Raw genomic sequence first — 24,418 nt, forward strand, 5'->3', positions numbered from 1 at the left:
TGTATGACATAGACAAGAGTTTTGTGTTGTGATTGTTTGTTTCTTTCTAAATTTAAATTAAATGTTATAGTAGTTATTGTAATCATAAGTATTTGTTGTTTTCTATGTAGTGTTTTCATGAGGTGGTGGTGGTGGTGGTGATCAACTCACAAATGCATCCGAGTAAATCAATACTAATTAATATTATTATAATAATTATAAAATAATTATAACAAAACTTCAGCTAATTGATAAAATAGCAATGAAAAATTATTTTCAAAAAGAAAATTAAAAAAAAAATAAAAAATCACTAATTAATCAAAACCTGATCAAATTAATAATTATTAAATAAAATAAACTGTGTAGTTATGGTTGTAGCTGTTAAATAAAATAAAAATAAATTAAGTACATAAATAAATTACAATTGTTGCAATTCGATTTGTTACATTTTTCAATTAATGAAATAGATTCAGTTTTTCTCGGCTTTAAATAAGTAAGGGCCATTGAAAAAGCGGTCATACATTTAAAAAAAGCTATTTTTATATAAATTTTGCAATATATATATATAAAGTTTTGTAATTTTGTTTTCTATAACGTTAGTTTTTTCCTCTTTATTTCTTAAGAACCCTAAGAAAAGTACGAAAAAAAGTTAAAACCTTTGGAAAAGTAAGTGGACAATTACAGGGGGTTGGTTTCCTTTCTTTCGTTATTTGGTTTGTATAGTTTTTTTAAGGATTTTTTTTTGTCTGACATTCTAGAAGATTTCCGGCATCTGGCTAGAATTGGGGGAAGCTTTTGCATAATTTATAACATCACTTTCCCTTTCCAAAATTTTTATTTTATATATTTATGTATATAAGTTTGCAGGATAGTTGGCTCAGTTTTGTTAGGTTGCTAAATAGATTTTGTTTTTACAAACTGCATAGCATTTTTTCTATATTTTTTTTAACTTTATACATGGGTAGACGGCGGAAATTCGGTTGTCATCTCAGTTGGCAATGTGGGCAAGGGGAGGAGATCGTCAATAAATTAATTTTTATCGTCTTTCTACAAATTAGAAAAAGAAAAAAAAAGAAAATAAATTAATTTTTGAAGAAATTATAATGGGGTGCTTACACTAAGACAACTACATGCTTTGTAATAGCGGCTTTAAAGTAGAGGTAGTCACTGTTGAAATGGTCTTCTGATGTTCTCGTAAAGATTCAAAACCATTCTAATCTATGAAAATGGTGGCCCCCAACTGAATCGATATGGAATTGATATCGATTACAAATTATATTTTTTTTCCCCAAAAAAAAAAAAACGCCTCTATGATAAGTTTACATGGCATATCATGATGAGTGGTCATTGTAACAGTATTGATGAAACTAAAGATGTATGCGTCACACGACACATGACCATTACATGATCATTACTTGACACGCATTGAGTTCAAAAAAGAAGTTAAAAAAGAAAAGCAAAGCATGGAAAATTAAACAAAATCAAAGAAAAGCTAGATCTATAATCATTATGTACACACGATGAGTACAATCATGATGTGCCACTTATGGGGACTTTACATGATGCGTGGTCATTGTAATAGTATTGATGAAAATAAAGGTTTATGCGTCACACGACACATGACCATCAGTCATGGGTTAAAAAATCTAAATCATTTGATTTTTCGATGATAGGCGTCTACCGATTAGTGTTTACACAGAAATGTGTAATTATTACTTAATAGGTATTAAAAAAGACATTGAGTTCGAAAGGAAAAATCGCAAAAGCAAAATCTATAATCAACACGTACACACGATGGGGATTTTACATGACACATCATGATGCGTGGTCATATCGCTTTGTCACAGAAAACATCATTATCGGTTTAATTATCCATTATGAATTGATACCAGAAATTAGTTATAGAAAATCATTATGACTCCCACCACGAACAATTGTATCTTGAAAAGCGAATTTAGTTCGTTCAGTGTATATAATTCATTAAATTGAACGCAGTCTTCAAATATATGAGTAAGTTTGCTCAGTTAGTTCACTAGTTCAGTCAATCCTAAAGCACCCGGTTGTACATACCGACTTGGCCTGATGGAGTCTTGCATCGGCAAGGGCTGCCGCCTCAGTGTACAACACACGGCTAGAACAACAACTAGTTCATTGAATATAGATCACTTAAGTGACCGCTCTCCTCAACTCACGGAACTAGTTAGCTCCCTAGTTCAGTTCATTTAGTGTACCGTATTGTTGCTTTTCGTTAAACTGTTCGCCTTTTTCAATGTTTTACATGTCCAAAACTTCGGTACAGTTGAATTAGTTAGTTCACTGAATATCGTTCATTAAAGTGACCCTTCCCATGGGCTTAGTTTAGTTTACTCAACTAGTTCGCTTAGTAGTTCACTCCTACAGTTTGTTTAGTGATCTGATCTGTCTCCTTTCGTTCACCATTCAGTTTCTTTCAGTTTCTTATATGCCGCAATCTTCAGCTCACTCAAAAATTTCCTTCATGTACCTGAATGAACTAAATGAATCAACTGAATGAACTAAATGAACAGCGAATGTCGTTCACTAAAGTGAGCGCTTCCTTCAGGTCACTGAACTAATTCGCTTAATTAATGCACTAGATTAGTGAATGTGGTTCAATAAGGTGACCTCAATTTCCTAGGTTATTAATTCACTCGTTCTATTTGTTCGCTTAGTAAACTGTGTTGTCAACTTTCGTATAGCACCAATCGGTCCGTTTTACTGTTTTACATGTCGCAGTCTTCAGCTTACTGAAGCAGTTCCCCCTTTTTAGCTTAGTAGTTAACGACAGTTCATTAAAGTTAACGCTACCATCAGCTCACTGAACTAGTTCGCTCAGTTTAGTTCGCGAACTACACAACTCATTTGGGAACTACAGGATTTTGTAACAATTTAAAGTCGACAATTCCCAATTTTCATTAATTCATTGAGCTTAAAATTTTCAATTCCAGAAATAATTTTTCTCAAATTATTTCAATTTTCAATTAATACAGCGCCTTAATCAAAAAAAAATTTTTTTGAACATTCCAATTTATTGGCTCTGAGTTCTTAAATCAGTGTTGTATTGATGTATTCACCGACTTATTGTACAAATGGTAATCAAATGTGAAAAGGTCTTAAGTCTAATCCTCATCTATCATTTTATCTTACCTGCACTGGATAGATAAATGCATCTGCTGTATCCTTGCCCATGGCATTACGAGCTATACATTTGTAAGCGCCCATATCTTCCCATTTAATATCCGATATTAGCAAATCACCCGAAGGCAATAATTTGAAACGTTGATTTTGTTCAATCAAATTACCCTCTTCGTTCATCCAAAAAACTTCGGCTCTGGGACGAGCATGTACCTTGCAGGGCAATACCACATTTGAGCCGACCAAATCTAAATGCATGCGTTCACTGTAGACAATACGTGGTTTTGTGGGGCCCATAAAGGGTTTCTCACGCAATTGCATAAGATCCTTCAGATCGTTTTGTGGATAGACGGTGGTCGAGGCATATACGGTTTTTGAGCCCGTTCGACCAACACAGGTATAGATGCGTGGTTCACTCAGCAGATGATCGATAATATGTACAGAGCGTACTTTAACAATGGCACTTGCACTGGATTCTGAGATGACATTTGATTCAATGGTATCGATCTGTAAAGAAAAGCAAAAAAGAAAGATAACGAATTGTCAATAAGAAGATACAAAGAGGCAGGATATGTGGACCCGCTGACTTTTCAAAGAAAAAACAGCTGATTGCAAAACCCGTTTGTTTGGGTGACAAATCCTAAAAGTTCTTTGATGATAATTGCCGTTTCTTATTTTAGTCCTATCCAGCACAAGTCAGATGGTCTGAATAGAATTGCAGTGCAACGTGGTACTGAAAATATATCGATATCATACGATAACAGATAATAATCGTGATTTGCCTTGTTTAGTACTAAAATAAAACTCAAAAATTATCAGTTTTACATCCGATAAAGTTAGTCATCGACTGTTATTGAATCATCGAAAGCCAGAAATGATTGTCCGGGTTTCATTTAAGTACTATAAAATACAAATCACAATTTATCGATTATTATCTGTTAGTGCAACTATTTAGTGGAACGAACTAAAATAAAGCATGTTGCCATCGATAACTTTGATCAATTGCCTGCAATAAGTATGCAATACATCAATGAACTAGATAACTCTCAAATAAAACGCGATAGCAGACGAATAACTAATATGTTTGCAATAAAGCCATCCCATTTTTTCCTATCCAATTCTAGGCAAACCATACTATCTACAATTACCACAACCTTTTAGTTCAATTCAAGCATTTATTCGTTTAAATTTAAATTTAAACTTTGAATATTATAGATGAAGAAGACATTTGTCGGTTGACACTGATCAATGGCACAAGCGATAATAACAAACATAAAATGCAACAATGTATTCTAACATTCTGTCATTAGTCTCTGTTGATAATGGACCATATGAATGCATATGACATTAAATAACTAGTGTACTGATAACGCGCATTGTTGTATTAACAGAGACTAGGACAATGTCGGTTTGCATTTTCCCAACCATGCATACATAAAGTTATAAGAATTAATGTACTACGCAGAGGTGGACCTTGATAACCTCATCGGCGTAAACATACTTTATCGAAGTTACCTCCAGCCTTCTTAAAGTGATACATGTAGTATTATCGGCTGAAATTTAGAAGAACTTTTTACAGTCTCTATGCATTCAAGATGGTTGAGAATTTTGCTTAATTGTTCAGGAGGTCGTGAGTTCGACTTTTATCAATCGTTACAAAAATATGGGAATAGACTAAAATTTGTTTTAGTAAATCGGACATCCCTCTAAAATCGAGTTTTGAATATAACCTCGTGTAAGTCATGACCCCCATCCATAGCTACATCGATTACTTGAAGTTAAGCTCATTGATAGGGGACGGGCCTCCTATTTATAACTGAGCTCTGAAGTCATATGAAACACTGACACCTCTTTGTAAAGAAATTTACCAATCAGTAATTAGTGATGGTGTTTTTCGTCAAAGTTATTGTTTACTAAACTAGTTCAATCAGTTAGCTCAGTGTACTGTTCTTGTCTCCTTTCAGTCATTAAAGTGGCGCCTAGCTTCAGCTTACGTAAGAAGTCCGTCTAGTTAGCTCAGTTCATCCAGGTTGCGAATAGCTGTAACTGCAATCGGGGACGATAAATTCACACCTAATATGGCCGATGAGTTATTCTAACCAAATGACGAAACGCATGCCATAGTGGTTGGTGAGTGTTGCGATCTCTGGCTTTCCTTTTTCATTTTCAAAGAAAATCTCCGATCATTGAGCTCGTCTCGAAAGAGAAACAAACAAAAAGCGTAAAATAAAATGATCTTCGCCCTAACAGGCAAAAAACTTGAAAATGAAAAGATTCTGCACACCCCGGCCGGGATTCGAACCTGCGCACACGGAGCAACAGCGGAAGCCGTTATCTAACGTTCGAAGCCATCATTACAACTTCCGACAGTTGCACAAAATCACGTGTATGCCATGTGTAGACAAAAAATCTGTCAACACAAAAATACATGCAATGGGAAAAGGACAGCTAACAGACAGGGTTGTCAAGAGTGGTTAATGTGGTATTTATATCATAGAGAGGTATTCGCACTAAATTCGTTGGAAGTACAACATACCAACTTACGACTCTTGAAACCGAGTTATTCAAACCAAATGACGAAACGCGTCTCAAAGTGGTTGGTGTGTGTTGCGATCTCTGGCTTTCCTTTTCCATTTACAAAGAAATCTCCAATCATTATGGTCGTCTCGAAAGAGAAACAAACAAAAATCAGAGGTATTGTTTGGGGAGAGAACAGACGGCTCTAATAATGAATACCTGTCATACTCGATATGACAAGGGAGTTATTGGCGCCTTTTAATGGCTAATGGACAATACGTTTCCTCGGCGATCGGTCCTATGTACCGGAATAAGCTTGCTCACCTATGGAGCTTGATGACGATAGCAATATTGTCATACAAATTTTGCGACAACAAATTAATTAGTTCGTCCAGTTAGTTCACTAGTTCAATTTGTTCAGATCTCATTTACTGTCCATTAAAGTGACCGCCCACTGACCATCCAGTTAATCAACCAATTCAATTTACTAGGGATGCAATTTTTGTGAATTTCTGTTCACTGTCAGTTTATTGTTCATGCAGTGAGCTATTAGTCTCTTTATACTCATCCGTCTATTAAAGTCTCTCTATATTCAGTGATATATTAAAGTCTCCATTTGTTTATTGGTCTGTAAACTGACCCTTTTTCCAACTCACTGAATTGATTCGCCCCATTAGTTCAATTCTTTCAGTCATTAGTCTTTGTCTTTTTTCGTCGCTCTCTCAACTAGTTAGTGCTGTTAGTTCACTAATTCAGTGAGCTATTTGTGTCTCTTTTTGTTCACTGGTCCGTAGCTTTGAAGCTCTCAACTCACACGCAAAAATAACGGTGTTCTAACGATTTCATTTAGAGAGTTTGTATATCACACAAGTGGCAACATGATCACTATTGCATTGTTGCCACCCCTTAATGTGGCAGCCATGGGCACAAGATTTTGCAAGAGCGGCAATCGAAAGAATGAAACGCTGAATAATTTTACTCTCGCCAGGTTTCTACTCCAGTAAACTTTGTCGTGTGAATGTGAGATAAAAGATTATCACCGGTATTCATAAAACTTAAAATAGCTTTAAGGTAGGTTTTTTTTTATCGATTTCCTTTACAGAACTGTCAAATAAAACTACTTTAAAGCTGCATTAAGTGTTGTGAATACCGGTGTAAGCCTCCACCTATTGTTTTGTTTGGTTTTTATTCCAAAAACACATAAAATTCCCCAAAAATTATTATCTACATACCTCTGACAAGGGCAAATGACCCACAACCCATTGTATGGTGGGTATTTGGGATCCCATCACTTCACACACAATCTCAATGGGTGTACCAGAACTCTGCAGCATTTTTGCAGGGGGCGTTTTGGTGAATTTAATCCAGTCCTGGCCGAAACGAGTACGTGACAAAGCACTACCAGACGAATGATGCGATATCAAAGGCAGAGGCTGGGCAGGCTGTTGTGACTCGCCACCAGCTTCGATCGAGTTGTCCACATCATCGATAGCGCGAGCCTCAGAACCACATCGACTACTGGTAAGAGCCAGCAGGGCCAGTAACGAAAGATGTAGTAAGTTCATTTTCTGAAAAGAGAAAAAACAAATATTTTAAAAATTGTCAAAAACAAATTTTAGGTCAATCAACCCGTAGATAATGCAAAGCCAATGCAATGATGCGCTTCTGAGATTAATCTATAATTAATTATGTTTGTATGTTCCTAGATATGTGTGTATATTAGATCTACATACTTGCTATGCTATTCGAATCCGATAAGGAAGGTGTGATGCCAACGTTGTCGACCGATCGTTACGAAGTGATCACCAACCAATCACATTCTGATCGGTTTGAATTATTCTGCGGCCGCCATTACCAACAAGCAAGTCAAACAACTAGGGTCTAGGCAGGCCAGCAGAAGCAATTTCTTAGCTTATCAAGCTGCCGACTACGTGACATTCCTAATTTGAAAAAAAAGAAATGAAACAACACTTGCGATTCGCTGCTGTTTTCTTCTATATAGAGGACATACATATACTTATATATATGTACGCCTATAATATATGCTCAAGATGTACCACAAAAACAAAACAAAAATTGTTTGCAAAAAAAGACGAGACCAGAATTACCATTTGGATTGTCAGCCAAATTCATAGACTCCCTCCCTGGGGATAATGAATTACCAAGATTTTGCTGATTGCGCTACGCCGATGTTTTTTCTTCATCGTCACCAGCAATGGTTCGCCGCATTGCTCTGGTATGATCTGGTTGATCTTCGGTCATTTTCGTCGTTGCCAACGATGATGACATGCCGTCTTTCGAAGACGTTCTTTCTTGGCAACAAACAAAACAAATCGTTTTTTCTTTACTTATTTCTGAGTTCATCTAAGCAATTTTTGTTTCAGCTAAACCAAAAAGAACAACAAGAACTTTAATCAAAAGAGGAAATGCTACTACGGAAAAGAAGGTCTAGAAAAAGTCTACACATTAAACGGGAATAAATCACTTGTTTGGCCCACGTATAAATTAGCATCCTAATTTCCGTCGTACAACCAAAGTCCACGCACCATGGCTGCCAAAACAAAAAAAAAAACAATCGCCGCCACTCTGCTACATTGATTTGCTTTAACGTGATGCTCTACCCCTTTATGCAGGAAGGAGGGTCAGTCTCATCAACATCCACTTAAAGAGAAACAAATTTATGGGTCTCTATAGGAAAGTAGTGTGCGACTAATCTTTTCTAAGTGTCCATAAATTATCCTAATAGAGCTAAATGACAAGAAATCATCGCCCAACAGCCAAACGGCAACGGCTTCTTTGTGAATTAGATCTTTATGTTGATATATGTTGTTTGTTCTTTTACGACAGCCGATTAGCTTAAGATTCACACACGCACACACACACACATATTGAATTTTGGTGTGATGCGACGGCATTGCCAAGCCCTCTGGCAATTTTGTTAAATGTTGGTGCATCACATCAACACTTAACGACGAGCGACCAACCTCGACCGACAGAACGATCGTTTGACTCAACGACCGACCGACTGATTTAGCTAGCAACATTGTATATGCATGCATATACAAGAAGTGTTGCTGTTGATTACGCAAAGTACGTACAACAACGAAGGTGTTTCTTGATTCATTCATGAAATTTGTTCAGCACCACAAGAGAAGATACGAATGAATGGTTGCTGCTGTGTTTGATTTTGAATATGTGTTCAGATGTATGTGAGTATCTTCAGTGATGGTATCCCTATGTGGTGCTTTTTTACACCAACAACAACATTTTATTGATCGATACAGAGATTAGCCGCAGACTATACATAAAGAAAACTAATGACAACCCTAATGATAACGATGTGATATACCTATGAATGTTAAGGCACAGTATGAATGAAAACAAAATGTTCAATTAATGTCTTAAGGCAGTGATGGTTCATTTGTTGCTATGATAAATAAAATAACTTGTCATTTATAAAGGGTGATTTTTTTGAGGTTAGGATTTTCATGCATTAGTATTTGACAGATCACGTGGGATTTCAGACATGGTGTCAAAGAGAAAGATGCTCAGTATGCTTTGACATTTCATCATGAATAGACTTACTAACGAGCAACGCTTGCAAATCATTGAATTTTATTACCAAAATCAGTGTTCGGTTCGAAATGTGTTCATTCACCGTAACGTTGCGTCCAACAGCATCTTTGAAAAAATACGGTCCAATGATTCCACCAGCGTACAAACCACACCAAACAGTGCATTTTTCGGGATGCATGGGCAGTTCTTGAACGGCTTCTGGTTGCTCTTCACTCCAAATGCGGCAATTTTGCTTATTTACGTAGCCATTCAACCAGAAATGAGCCTCATCGCTGAACGGTGAATGAACACATTTCGAACCGAACACTGATTTTGGTAATAAAATTCAATGATTTGCAAGCGTTGCTCGTTAGTAAGTCTATTCATGATGAAATGTCAAAGCATACTGAGCATCTTTCTCTTTGACACCATGTCTGAAATCCCACGTGATCTGTCAAATACTAATGCATGAAAATCCTAACCTCAAAAAAATCACCCTTTATAAAGACTTAAATAAAGGAACCTACAATAAAAATGTGACAACCTTTAAATAATTTAGCCAGCGTTGGTTATCACCTCCCAATGCTGGTAACATTTATGAGGTACTATGTCAGGTAAAAACTTCTCCTATCATTGAGCTAAAACTTGAATCGTACAGCTCTCACTGACATGCGGGAAGTTATGGAAAATTCATAGGCAAATTTGAATTTGTAATAAAAGAACCCTATAGAACTGGGAAAAGTTTTTAATAATTGAGCCATAGTTCACCGCCAGAGTTAGTGCTGATGAATTTTGAAAAGGGTAAAAAGGCAGACTTGAACTTTGACCAATTTTTCTACAGAAAAAATATTTATATAAAATAACAAAAATTTTTTCTGTACAAAAATAGTTTAAAAAAATTTCTATATAAGAAAATTGGGACAATATTTTAAATGGAAAAATATATTTCCAAATTTTCTACAGACATTAGGTCATATACATAAAAACAGATTTAATTGTTTTTTGTCGTTAAATAAAGCTCATTTAAGCCATTTGGAGAGATCATCGATCTTCATTCTCAGGGCATAGAACTTTGAATTGAATACTTTATCAAATGGTTAAAATGGCAAGTTATCTATGATTTTGCTTCATATAAGGGCACACTTCCTGTTTATAGGAAGAAGCATCTATTGGCCAATATAATTATATTCTTATTGTCTAAATCAGTTCATTATTTCAAACATTCAGTGTTTGTTTAATCAATCACATTGTTGTACTTTCATCAGCCAGCAAATGGCACAATAAAATACTAATCACCAATATCTCTTGCCACTGTCACTAAACCCATAATACAAATAATCCACTTAAAATTAAATGGTCTACTCTATGCTAATTTTAGATCTCTTAGTCACTACATTGGGATGATACTTGGCAGCAGTTTCGTTTTGCAAATCCATGACAATTGCTTTTCGCTTTGAAATAATTCAGAGATAAGGGAACAGAACACATTTAAGAATGATGTACAGTGGAAAATTACAGATCCATATGCGATTTGCTCAACAAGATTATACATCAAAAATGCATGAAAACATATATATTAAAAATTATTATTTTTATATGTTTATGGACTTAATCGGCTTTTGCCAAACATCATCATTAAACTTAAAAAAAGAAATATTTAAAGAATTTTTATTTCCCCAAGGAAAAATATAAATCAATGGGTGAACAAAAAAACAAATCTGTGTAGACACTAATGGATTTTTGTAGGTTAAAACATAGAAATATAAACCACGTGATAATAGAAACAAAAAGAAAATATGTATATATGTTTTGAACATGCCCAATGAGACTTCACTTAAACACAAATTGAATTTCACAATATTGCGAAAATCCACATAATGAGAGAAAAGGTTCGTCTTTCGAGGAAAAAATTTTGCAAAAATACATTACTTCTCATTAGTGTAGGTAGGATGGTATAAGATGTGGGCCAAAACGGTGCACGTTTATTATTGGTCCATCTTAATGCAATCTACCATTTTGACATATTCAATATGTCTGAAATTTTTGCACATGATGTTCTGTTATGACCCTCCAACACCAACAATAACCTTGTGTAGCCAATCTCCCGATTGGACTTCTTAAGTCCATGAAACAATTTTATTTCTATGCGATTTTTCTGAAAATTAGCATGTTGATTTCTGATACCATATCTTATATATAGCATGGCATACATCGGTTTACAACCTAATATAGATTCCATGGAAGTCAATGTTCTGGTTTGCTTTTGTTAAATCTGATTTGATTTTGTTAAAATTTTGCATGTTGCGTTATGTTATGACCTTATCACTTATAGAAAGAAATTGTTCCGAGAACTTGACAGATGCGATCGATGGTTAAGGGGATATAAGAATTCATAAGATTTTAATCTTATTGCAATTGAGGGTTTCTAAATTAAAAAGCAAAATGAAATGGCTACAAGCCTAATACTTTTGAGAAATGTTGCGATCATGTATATGTTAATGTTAAAAAATCCATCTTACTGTTCTAAATGGTCAAAAAATATTGAAAAAAGTTTTGATTGTTGTAAAAACGTAGTTGCTTACAAAATAAAAACAAGGTTTTCTTTTTTATCAAACATTTTTGACAATTTGGTTAAACAAAATTTTTGTTCTAACAAATTACAAATAATTACCGCTTCAATATAAATGCTCTAAATAATGAAAATATAAAATTTCATCAAAATCGGACAAGGGAAGCGAGGATCAGGCGTTACATCATTAGAAAAAATGATCGTCGCCCTAACGGGCAAAAAAAAAATTAAGTTAATCGGTTTATTTTGTCAACATTCGATTTTCTTAGGGAATGTTGTTAAAATTGGAAGTTTAAAGGATATTTTAACAACATTTAAGTCTATTTTAAAATTTTAAATTTCATACACATATTATTTTTATACAACTTTTCTACAAAATATGCCCTTGGTATATGATTTACTTTTTTTTCAGAAATTTTTAGTTATTAATGGTTATTAGAAGTTTAATTTGAATAAAACCTCATTATTTACATTTAATTTTCATAAAGGTATATGATTTTCCATTTTAAAGAGTAATTTTGGAAAATTCCTCATTTTTCATTCCAAAACATCTTGAAATTTTGTGTATCAGCTTAATTTTAGTTGTAGAAGTTTTTTTTTATTTAAATGAGTAAAAATTCATCAAGCTCGAGGTCTTTATGTGTAACTAATCTCCTTTAATAGATTAATTACACATAAAGATTTCGAACTTGGTGAATTTTTACTTATATTTGATATAAAAAAGTCGAAGAAACAAGAACAATCATTTAATGGAAGCTTTTTTTAATTTTTATAAATATTTATTTTTAAATTATTTTTATTATATAGTTAAATTTTTAAAATATTTTAAAATTTTTTTTTTTAATTTTTTACCGAAAGTTGTTTTGCCAGTATATTTCAATGGTTAATTTTCAAACGACTAACACCACGGTTGTGCTAAGTCAAAGAGGGACCTAACACTTGAGAAATGACATTGTGAGAAACTCACCACACCACAGGCATGTTAACACATGATTGTTAAAAAATTTTCATAAACTTCCTTTAAACATACAACACAATGTAGATATATTTTATGTTAAATGCTTAAACAATTTTCCCCATACAAAAAAAAGCAGTTACTTACATTTATTTTCTTTCTTCGTCGTTTTCTACGTTGATTATGAATGATGACGAATTAGCGCACAAATCACACAATTAATAGCTGTAGTTTATCTTTAAACTTAAAAAACAGTTTTTTTTTTTGATTTTTGGGGTGTACAGAATATAAACACTTGATTTATTTGGGAAAATTTGTCAGAGATTAATTCAAATAAAATCGTTTGAATTTGTATTTTTTGTTTAATTCAAGCTTGTCTTGCTGTGTCCAGTCAGATGGTCTTGCTTATTTCCCGTTGTTGACGCTGTCACTGCTGCTGAGGTGAATTGGTGATGGTCTTTTTGATACCCTTGAGTTGTGTGAGATTGCAAGTTAAAGGCGGGAGCACAAACAAAAAAAGAGTTACTTTTGCTCTTTTGTTTAGTTAGTTTTGGTGGTCTCCTCTTTCTTTTTTCTTTTCTTTCTTCTTAAAGAATTCCCCGTGTTAATGATGGGGGGCACTTCTGGCGTTTTGTGAAATTGAATGTTGCTGCCGATCTTTGGTTGATGCGGTTGTTGCGATTTAGCTTTGATCAATACAATTTTGCTGCTGCGGCGGCGGCGGCTGCTGCTGTTGCTTTTACTTGTCGTGGGGCTAGGCTGGCGATGTATGATTCCACGGTTGTTATTGTTTTTTTTTTGTCTTAAAACTTTCACTGTTATGTTATAAAAGAGTTCAGTAATTCTAAACTATGTGGTGTCCTCGTCAGAGTATGAACGTTCTGATAAAATATTAAGAGTAAATAATTTGACACTGACATAGGTCGTCCTCTAAAGGTCTCCGTGGTGGAAGTTAGTCTTTGCGATGAGGGTGGAATTTTGACGTTTTTATGCTCTTCGCAGTCTAAAGAATAGCGTGAGGGCTCACAGTGGTGTATGTTTGTACGGATGGAAAGAAGCAATTTTAGGGCTTTCAATTGAGTTGGGAATAATTTTGTTTGTTTTAATAATTTCACAATCTTAAAGTTCTTTGTCTTTGGTAATTTTTACACTTCCTAGTTTACTTTGATCTTTAGTGGGTTAATTTCCTGTGAATCTCAAAGAAATTTAACTAACGGCTTTTGTTGTTTTGCTTGTTGTGTGTTGCTTGCTTGAATTGCTGCGTCTTCTTTCACTACGATGACGACTGGTTGGCTTTTAATTGTTAGTTTTTTGTATTGTTGAGTTTAATTGGATTTTCTTTCTTGATTTAATGGAAATTTTTTACGTATGTATACTGGTATACAACAAAAAAAAAACGTAGCTTAAGTCTCTATGTTCAAAACATTGTTATGTTCTTTTGAATTAAAATTGCAGAAGATTTTTGTATTTGCTTCTTGGCCTCGATATGACGCGATTTAAACCAGTTAATAGACATTACAATTGGCAATAATTGGCACAATGAGTTGTATAAAAAAATTGTCTGTTTATCTGCTTCCTCCAACGATCATCAAGATCGATAATGATGAGCAAAGCTTTTCACTAAATAATACAAACGGCGCCGTTTTATACTAAAGGCGACACGCACGAACGCTTTTTTTTTTTGGTTTCTTCCGCAAGAATTTTTGTTGTTGTAATAATTCTTTCAATTCGTTGCGTTTGGCTAGCAAAGAGATAGTGATTATTGATCCGTTTACGAAGGCAAGGCGGCGATTTAGTAGCACACTCAAAACGAGCACAATGTAGGAATATGGAGGTGTTCTGTTAGTCGTGACTGAAACAGTACTGATCGCATTTCGAGACGGCAAGCATTATATAGACAACGGTGGTCTACTGTCTGAAAAATCATACCAACAACACAAAAGCAGCCACATTGTCATACACACACATGCATACAAGCATACACTCAGCCAAGAACTGGCTGCTAAAGAGGTGCTCTTGAAATTCATACGAGCGACAATGGTAGTGAGAAATGCTATGAGCTTGGTGGTGCTGGCTGACTGTAGAGGGGTGGCATACACGTTTTACTATGGTTAACAAGTAAGTAATTGGGTAGCAGCAATTTTACCCACTTAGTACACCACTTCGGTTCATTCACTTACTTGCTCAGACTATCGATAAATCGATCAGTATCTCTCTATCTTCTACTCTTTGTTTCTCAATACACTCATAATGCTCTGCTGTAATTTCTGGAGAGTGCATTCATTAGAAGACGACAATGATGATGATGATGATGAGAATGATAATGACGATGTTGTAGCACAGCCAACACAACAAGGTAACAAAATTACATTAACACCACATGAAATGTTGTACGTGTATATATGTATCTCATACATGTATGTTTGTATGTACGCGTATGGCCAAGTGTGTGCAATCTCCTCGTCTATCCTCTATCATTTCCCTCGTTGAGATATCCAACCATCATCTCGCCCGGCTTTCGTTCATTCATTTTAGATGAAGTTGACCAATCAATTCATTCAATGGTTTATTTTCCCATATACAATAGTACGTCTGTAGTAGGATATATGGTTTTTACGCTAGAGTAGGTAAGGAGAGGGAAATTTAAGATGAGTTGGTTTATATTTCTTTTACCATTTGATTAATAGCTTTCATATTTTTCTGACAATTTTATATATTGGTCCATATTTCCAATGGTGGTAGGGCAGCCTTGCTCGAGAATTTCTATTTGATGAGCATCAGCGTGGATTTCGCAAATTGTATAGCACAATGATTACTTGAAAACTCTCATACGGTAATCGTGGCTCTTGAATTATCGAAGACTTTTGAAACAGTCAGCCGGTTTGGCCCTCCGGGCAAGCCTTACACTTTGAATGTGAATCGTATGTGTAATGTGGGGATAAGAAAGTGAGTCCGTAGAGTGAAACAAGGACTTCCTCAAAGTGCTCTGATATCTATGACACGGTTTAACATCAACTTATCCTCTATTCTGCCAGAAATTTGTAGATATCTGCCACCAAATCTTAAGCCACATTGGTCACTACATGGAAATCGGAATTGCATCGGCAGCTAAATATGAGGGTCGATAGTGAGATTCCGACCACTAACAATACCAAAATACTTTGTGTTTTATTTGACAACCTTCACAAGTCCACCGCACATAATGTTGCAATTTGTGACAAAGCCACAAGTACAGGGTAGCTGACATAAAGTGTTACCAACTCAAACAACCACAAAGTGTTACTCAGAGAACAATTTCCGAATTAGTTATCTATTAAGCTTGAAGGCCTTTTGGTGGTTAGTAAATATTTGTTTTAAGAGAAAATATATTTTTTATTGATTCAAGGGGGTGGAAGTTATCTAAACTTCAGAATTCACGTTTGCTCGATATGATCAACTTTTGCCCTGAGTATTACTCTGAATGAATGCATGAATGTACTCTGCCGGTATTTTGGCTTTCTCAGCGTATCCATACTGGTAAATTTTGTAATCCTTACCTTGTTCTCTAAAATGGCCCAAACCGAAAAGTCCTTCGGACTGGCATCTGGCAAATTGGACAGCCACTGTGTTCATATAATAAAGTATGGAACATAAATTGTCAGTCATTCTTGGTGCAAGTGCTTTACGTGACGGTGTAGAGTCTTGTTGGTATATCCATGGTCTAATTACAAAATGTTTTTTCCGCATTTACTTTGACGCCGGTGCAATGAGAAAGATTGGAGAACGTCCATCAACGGTCCAGCTGTCCATACCATCACTTGAGATGGAAAACCTGTGTCACGCCGTTCGGACTCGGCTTTAAAGATCTCTTATCATTGAGCATCTCTTACATCGAACGCCCACCCTGTTTCTTAACCCGTTATAGACTGACCCTCGATTCCATTGTACGATTTTTATGAACTCTTATAGGTATACAAATTTTTGAGAGCTTCTACATATATTGCTGCAGTCATTTTTTATTCACTCCACCATAGGATGGGACCATGCTAGTTTCGTCATTACGTTTGTAACATCACGAAATATTCGTCTAGACCCATAAAGAATATTTATATATATTAGGACGCGTTGATTTGTATGGATGAAAAAAAAAACAAGTAAAGAGGTATTAATTTCAACCGGGCCGAATTTTGAATACACAACCCCTCGGGTATACAACGCCACAGATATGTCTACATACTTTTTCATAAATAGCAGTTACGTAAACTGACAGCAAAGTAGTTAGGATAAGATTTTACCTTATAAATTGCAATTAATTATATTTGGTTATATTATGGTAAACAATTTTAGCAACAATAGACATTTGGCAGAAAAAATTTTTCGTTCAAAAAATTCGTTTTGTGATACATGTTTTCTCAGTGGGGTGCCTGTGCCTTTTCTGTATATGAAAAAGACCTTTCGTCGTTTTACGATGAAAAATGCATAATTTATGCACCCATAGCAGCTATATCGAAATATGGACCGATTTGGACCAAATTCGGAACGGACATTAAGTGGTCTAATAAATACAATTGGTCTTTTTGGCAACTATATCCAAATATAGACTGATCTGAACCATATTGGACACGGATGTCGAAAATCCTAACATAACTCACTGTGTCAAATTCCAGCGAAATCGGATAATAAATGCGCCTTTATGGGGCCAAGACTTTAAATCGAGAGATCGGTCTTTAAGGCAGCTGTATCCATATCTGGACCGATCTGAGCCAAGAAGGATGTCAGCGAAATCGATAAATAAATTCGTCTTTTATGGGGCCAAGACTTTAAATCGAGAGATCGGTCTATATGGCAGCTATATCCACATCTGGACCGATCTGAGCCAAGTTAAAAAGAATGTCAGTGAAATCGAATAATAAATGCGTCTTTTATGGGGCCAAGACTTTAAATCGAGAGATCGGTCTATATGGCAGCTATATCCAAATCTGGACATACCTGGGCCAAATTAAAGAAGGATGTCGTAAGGCCTAACGTAACTTCCTGTCTCCCTGTTTTGGCGAAATCGGACAATAAATGCACCTTTTAAGGGCCCAAGAACTTAAATCGAGATATATGGCAGCTATATCCAAATCTGGACCGATCTGGTCCAACTTGAAGCAGCATGTCGAGGGCCTAACACAACTCACTGTCCTAAATTTCGGCGAAATCGGACAATATATGCGCCTTTTAAGGGCCCAAGATCTTAAATCAGCAGATTTGGGCCTATATGGGGGCTATATTAAGATATAGTCCGATATAGCCCATCTTCGAACTTAACCTGCCTATGGACAAAAGAAGAAACTGTGTGTTTCAGCTCAATATTTCTCTTTTAAAGACAGTAGCGAGATTTCAAGAGACAGACGGACGGGCATGGCTAGGTCGTCTTAGATTTTTACACTTTATAGGGTCGGAAATGGATATTTCGAGGTGTTGCAAACGGAATGACAAAATGAATATACCCCCATCCTTCGGTGGTGGGTATAAAAACATCAAAAATGAGCCTAATAATGTGGATTTATTGTTAAAAGGACATTAAATGAGCACGTTTGGTATCAACTTTTCTCTGGGTGTAAGCTTAAAAAAATACTGACTTTTGACAAGCCAAATTTTCCTCCAAAATATGACGGGAACAATTTTTGTTTGTTTCTCTTTCGAGACGATCTCAATTATCGAAGATTTTTTTTTGCAATGGAAAAGGAAAGCCAAAGATCGCCACACACACCAACCACTATGACACGCGTTTCGTCATTTGGTTAGAACAACTTATCGGCCATATTAGGTGTGAAGGCTTCAAGGGGTGTACGTTGGTATGTTGTACTAATATGTATTTATTGCGATGATATAAATACCACATTACCCACTCTCAACTCTCTGTCTTCTAGCTGTTCCTTTCCAAAAGGTGTTCCTTTCCCAATTATTTCACTAGTTTCATTCGTACCTTTAAAATTTGATTTTCTTAAAAAATTATATTCGATTTGATTTATATACAACCATTTGGTTAAAAAGCGATTTCTGACCATTTAATTTTTAAAAAATTGCATCCAGAAGTGATTTAGAAAATTTTGGCGACTTTTAGGATAGCGCTATACTTATCTAGTTATTCCGTTTCTAACACCTCGAAATATTGATCTAGGACCCCATAAAGTATATATTCTTCATTGTCTCGATATTCTGAGTCGAACTAGCCATGTCCGTCCGTCCGTCTGTCGAAATCACGATAGCGGTCGAACGCGTAAAGCTAGAGGCTTGAAATTTTGCACAGATACTTAATATTGGTGTAGGTATAGCTCCCATATAAACCTATCTCCAGATTTGACTTCTTGAGGATCTGTAAGCCGCAATTTTTGTCCAAATTGGCTAAAAATTTGCAGATAGTCTTCTGTTACGACGTCCAACAACTGTGTCAAGTACGGTCCAAATTGGTAAAGAACCTGATATAGCTCCCATATAAACCGATCTTCCGATTTGACTTCTTGAGTCCCTGCAAGCCGCAATTTTCATCCGATTTGGCTGAAATTTTGCACATAGTGTTCCGTTATGACTTTCAAATCTCCCGATTTGACTTCTTGAGCCGCTGAAAGCCTCAATTTTTATCCGATTTGGCTGAAATTTTGCACATAGTGTGCTGTTTTGATTTTCAAGAACTGTGCCAAGAATGGTCCGAATCGGTGAAGAACCCAATATAGCTCCCATATAAACCGATCTCCCGATTTGATTTCTTGAGCACCTGGAAGCCGCAATTTTTGTCCGATTTGGCTGAAATTTTACACAAAGTGTTCTGTCATGGCTGTCAACAAATGTGCCAAATACGGTCCCATTCGGTCTATGGTCAGTCTATAACCAGATGTAGCTCCCACATTTTAGCAGAATCCATGGTGGTGGATTCCCAAGATTCGGCCCGGCCGAACTTAGCACGCTTTTACTTGTTTGTTTTTTTAATTATATCGAAATCTTGTTTTTTTTTAACTCGTTTATTTTATAGCAAATTTTATCTGTTATTGGCTATAACATAAAATTTAAGCAAAATTCAATTTTTTATTGGAAAAATAACAAAAAAATGTCTAGAATTTTGTCAATTTTTTTTTTTATAAAAATGTTGTCAAAGTATTATTTTTGTAAAAAAATTGTATCGAATTTAGATTTTTGGTAAAAATGAAGTTTTGATGAAGTTTTATTTTATTATTTTTTTTTTTTAAATACCAACGAGATTTCACTGTTCACAGAAAAATTTGGTCACGCAGTGGCTTTTCATACATTTTTTTGTCAAAATCCCATATTCATAGAAAATCATAAAAAATTTAGATATTTATTGAAAAATTTGTTAATTCTTTTATATAATAGCAACTTTAGCGTGTGCCTATTTGTAATAAGCCACATGTTTTTTTCTAAATATTCAATAATATTTCTTACAAACCTTTAAATTGTTGATATGATTGATTTTAATTAATTTTTTTACTTAAGACTTTAGCATACTTTTGTTTAATAAAAAAAATATATCACAATTACTTTTCCTTTACTTCTAAAAACTTTAAAACTATAGCATTTCTATTTGATATTTTCACAGTAAATAATACAAAATTTAAAATTGATCACTTTTTCAATGCCTTATATCGATTCGTGCCGCAATGTGCCTTAAGGCTTCTTTGCCACACGCCTAAAGAAACACTACTATCCCGGTACCCGGTGATGACTGAGCAATGAGCTCAATACAGCAGAAGATAAAAAAGCACAGCACTCGCAATCGAGAAGAGACGCGTTGCACAGTGGGCCAAATGGCAAAAAAATTGGAAATAAGTCTACAACTTTTTATCTGTTGATTTTAGCCATACAAAATGTTCTAGACATTTGTAGAGGAGGACATAGGCTTTCAGAAAAGTGCTGTTGTTGGTCCATATCTTTAATACAGGGTGAGCTACAGGGTGTCAAAGTTGACCACTTTTGACTTCTCCAAGCTTCTGGGGGCCATAACTTTTGATCTACTCAACCGATTTACATGATTTAGGACTCTAGAGAAAGAGCTTGACAAGATCTAAAAAACTTATGCATAAAGTACCATGCCATCGTGTACTGTTAAGGAGTTATGAATTGTTTAATTTTAAAATATGAAAATTTGGCCTTGGTTTTTTTCAGTGTTTTTTAAATAACTCCGTCAATTTTAAAGCTATAAACTTCATACTTCACACAAATTATGCCAGCATATGTGTGCATAAAATACAAAAGGAATCACGTGAATATCTTTGGCGGTTTAAAAATGGCATCGTTTTCAATATGAAAAATATTTTTTTTGTCAAAAAATTGCAAAATTTTTCAAAAAAGATACTCCCATTTCCTTTAAGTTTTCGCAAACTTTGGCCGTCAAAGCATTATCATTTCTTTCCATTTTCACAAAGTCGAGGTATTAAGAAAAGTTTTAAGTGCTAATTTGGCTAATTTCGATATCAAACAACACCGTTATCTTAAGACCAAAATGGCCAATTTTTTTACTAAACTTCAAAAGTTTCTCACTGGAAAAAAAGTTCCACGGGGATTTTTTCGCTTTTTTTGAACTTAAATGAAAGCTTAAAATGTTCCCAACATTTTAAGGTATGTCTCGCCATATCCTAGCCATAAATGAGATCGTAGCGATCAAAATACTGAAAAAAGTCAATTTTCAAGTAGTGCTATATTCATTGCTAAAAAACAAGTATTACGTCACATTTTATTGCAAAGATGTTAAATAAACTTTTATTTGGTAACACTTCTTCTACAAAACACAAAAAGAATAATGGAAATATCTCTATTCTATTCCATTTTATGGAACCGGCAATAAAAAAGTCAATTTTTCAAAAAAGTCGAATTTCCCAAATTTTGTTTTTGTTGTCCTAATTGCACATGACACACTATAGCCATATTTACGCAACATACCTTATCGTAAAGGAAATTTTCATACCTTTCCAACGATGTATAAAACATTTCTCAACTCGGATTCTATCTACTCTAAAATTCATTTACACTTCATTAAACTCTATATAAAAATGTCTATTTGTGAAATGGAACCTTATATGGGGCCTACACTAAAACATTGATAGATTTGCCCAGGGTTTACAATACAAATGTGTTAGAATAAAAAAAGGTCTCCTGCCAAAGTTTAAAAAAATTGGAATAAAAATATGTGTTTTAGAGCGAAAACACTTCGCATCGGCGTGCGTTTGTATAGTACCTACATCTATTTTTAATGTAAGCTGATGATTTTTGAATAAAAAGTAACCTAGAAATATACCTGCATATATATATATATTTGTGTTAAGATTTGATGCAGACAAATGTTACCTGTTTCGCTATGTCGAATTCCCAGGAAATCCACCGTATCAATGAATGTGAAAAAACCTACCCATAAAAAATTCATTGTCATTTTTTTTAACCAAATTCGAGTCCAGGTAAATAATTATAGAAGAGTAAGTAAAAAGAGGCACTTTGGACCCCTTTTTACGATTGCGTCTGATACCTGAAATGGGTCATTAATTGTGAATATATTGCATAAATATTTGAACAAAATCCAAATTTTCTTCATTATATTTTGTAGAGGCGTAAAGGACATTTATAAGTTATGGAAGTCATACTGAAGTATTCCACTCTTTCGAAAATTGTATGGGACATCAAAAATGATTCCAAATCATACACGGAGTCATTTAAGGAACTTGTTTACACTTTGGACCACATATATGGAATAAGGCTAAATAAAGACGCTTTAGACAAACTTGAAAAATTCTACAAATCATTTGAGAGAAGGTTGCCAGAATGTTCATTCGCAAAAATCAAGTTTTTCAAAATGTATGAGAAGTGGCTGAAATCGGATCTACTTATTGAAATTAAACCGCTGATTCCCGGCCGGCCTAGCAAAGCATACGACGAAGTTACGGAGAAAACCAAAAAGAAAAAACAAGAGGAACTATTGGCGGCACATCCGCCAAATTTAATAAAAGATACGTTCAAAACAGCATTGTTAAAAACACAACCAAAAAATGTTGGACGAATTGTCGATGTTTTACCATTAGCATCTCCGAAAAGGGTAAAGAGAATGGTAGAAAGTATTCCAACTCCAAAATCGACTACAGAATTCACGGAGGAAGATGCACTGGCCCTGATTTTGAACCTAGGCCTCTCAAGAAACAAATACTCAACAATGAGGAAGGCTCTTCGTGAAAAAGGATGGGGTTGTTTACCCTCAAAACATAAATTGTACAACACCAGGACGAAAATGGTGCCATCAAATATATACGTGGACGAATTAAAAGCAAGAGTGAAACTTGCTGATCTTGTTGAAAATACAGCTGTTAGAATTATTTCTAATTTTACTGAAGAACAGTTGAACACATGTAATAATTCCGAAGTGGTTTTGATCAGCAAATGGGGTTGTGATGGATCATCTGGATTTTCCGAATATAAGCAACAAACAGAAATAGATACCAACTTCGCATCAATTTTCATGGCATCATTAGTACCATTGAGAATGAGATTGTACAAGGACCAATCTTCATCATCGAAAGAAAATGCATTTCAAGATATATGGATAAATAGAACACCTGGGTCAAAATATTTATGTCGCCCAATTCGGTTTGAGTATACAAAGGAAGACCGGAACACAACACGATCTTTGGTGAACGAAATAAAGGAAGAAATTGCTGCATTACCCATGATTGTTATAAACCAATTGGGAAGAAATATAAAAGTTTCGTTTCAACTACAACTCACTATGATCGATGGAAAGGTGGCAAACGCATTAACTGGCGTTATGTCCAATTGGAGATGCAATATTTGTGGCAAGAAGAATGGGCAATTCGAGGACAAGTCTGATGAAAATTTAGTAAACGAAAATGCGCTCAATTTCGGTATTTCGCCCCTGCACTGTAGAATTCGATTCATGGAGTATTGTTTGCATTTATCGTATGACCTTAAATATCGGACTAGCCCTGGAAACCGCGATGTCTCTGCTAGAAACAACCAAGATCTTCACAAAATGAGGCAGGAAGAGAAGAATCGAATCCAGTTGGAGTTTAAACAAAAGGGACTTATAATAGATAAACCTCTTTACGGATACGGAAGCACAAATGATGGCAACTCGGCAAGGCGGTTTTTTGAGGACCCCGTATCGACATCTAAAATAACCGGTCTTGATGAACACTTGCTAAGACGATTCAAAGTGATTTTGGCTGTAATCAATAGCAAAAAGATGATAAATTCAACCAAATTTGAAGCTTATAGTAATGACACAAAAAACATTTTATCTGATTTATATTCGTGGAAAGCTTTAACACCGACAGTACATAAAGTCTTACATCATGGCAAGGAAATTGTGGAATACAACATACTTCCGTTAGGAGAACTTACAGAAGAAGCTCAGGAATCCCGTAATAGAGATGTTAAACAGTTCCGGCTTTTCAATACCCGAAAGAGCACCAAATTTAACCAAAATTATGATTTACTTCAATATTTATTGTTATCGTCTGATCCGGTACTATACAGCATCAGAACTAAATGGCTACCAAAAATATGTGACGATATAGATAAGGACGATCCCGATGCCATTCAAATTAAAGAGCTTTTAAATTTTGATACCTTAGATTATTTGGTAGAGAATAAAATCAAATAATACAAAACTAAAATGCTTTTTTATTTTGGGAGTAGCTAATATACATATA

The 24,418-nt window shown here is 35.0% G+C and overlaps 1 protein-coding gene across 5 annotated transcripts in view; it reads right to left on the reverse strand.

Annotated features, from left to right (window-relative positions):
- Positions 1-290: 290 nt before the first annotated feature.
- The window catches only part of LOC106090498 (neural/ectodermal development factor IMP-L2), a 123,899-nt gene continuing 99,771 nt past the window's right edge, over positions 291-24,418 (reverse strand). For 2 of the 5 annotated variants that reach the window (XM_059363752.1, XM_013256707.2), the window contains exons 2-4: positions 6,882-7,217; positions 3,145-3,639; positions 291-1,026 (exon numbers count right to left, since the gene is read on the reverse strand). In XM_059363752.1, the coding sequence (XP_059219735.1) occupies positions 1,009-1,026; positions 3,145-3,639; positions 6,882-7,217 (849 nt within the window). In that variant the 3' untranslated portion in view covers positions 291-1,008. Of the gene's footprint in view, positions 1,027-3,144; positions 3,640-6,881; positions 7,218-7,382; positions 7,485-12,875; positions 14,601-20,154; positions 20,473-24,418 lie in introns of those variants that run through there. The other 3 variants (XM_013256710.2, XM_013256708.2, XM_013256709.2) reach the window with 3 other exon arrangements.

This window comes from Stomoxys calcitrans, chromosome 1 (genome assembly GCF_963082655.1).
Source record: "Stomoxys calcitrans chromosome 1, idStoCalc2.1, whole genome shotgun sequence".
NCBI classification, from domain to species: domain Eukaryota; kingdom Metazoa; phylum Arthropoda; class Insecta; order Diptera; family Muscidae; genus Stomoxys; species Stomoxys calcitrans.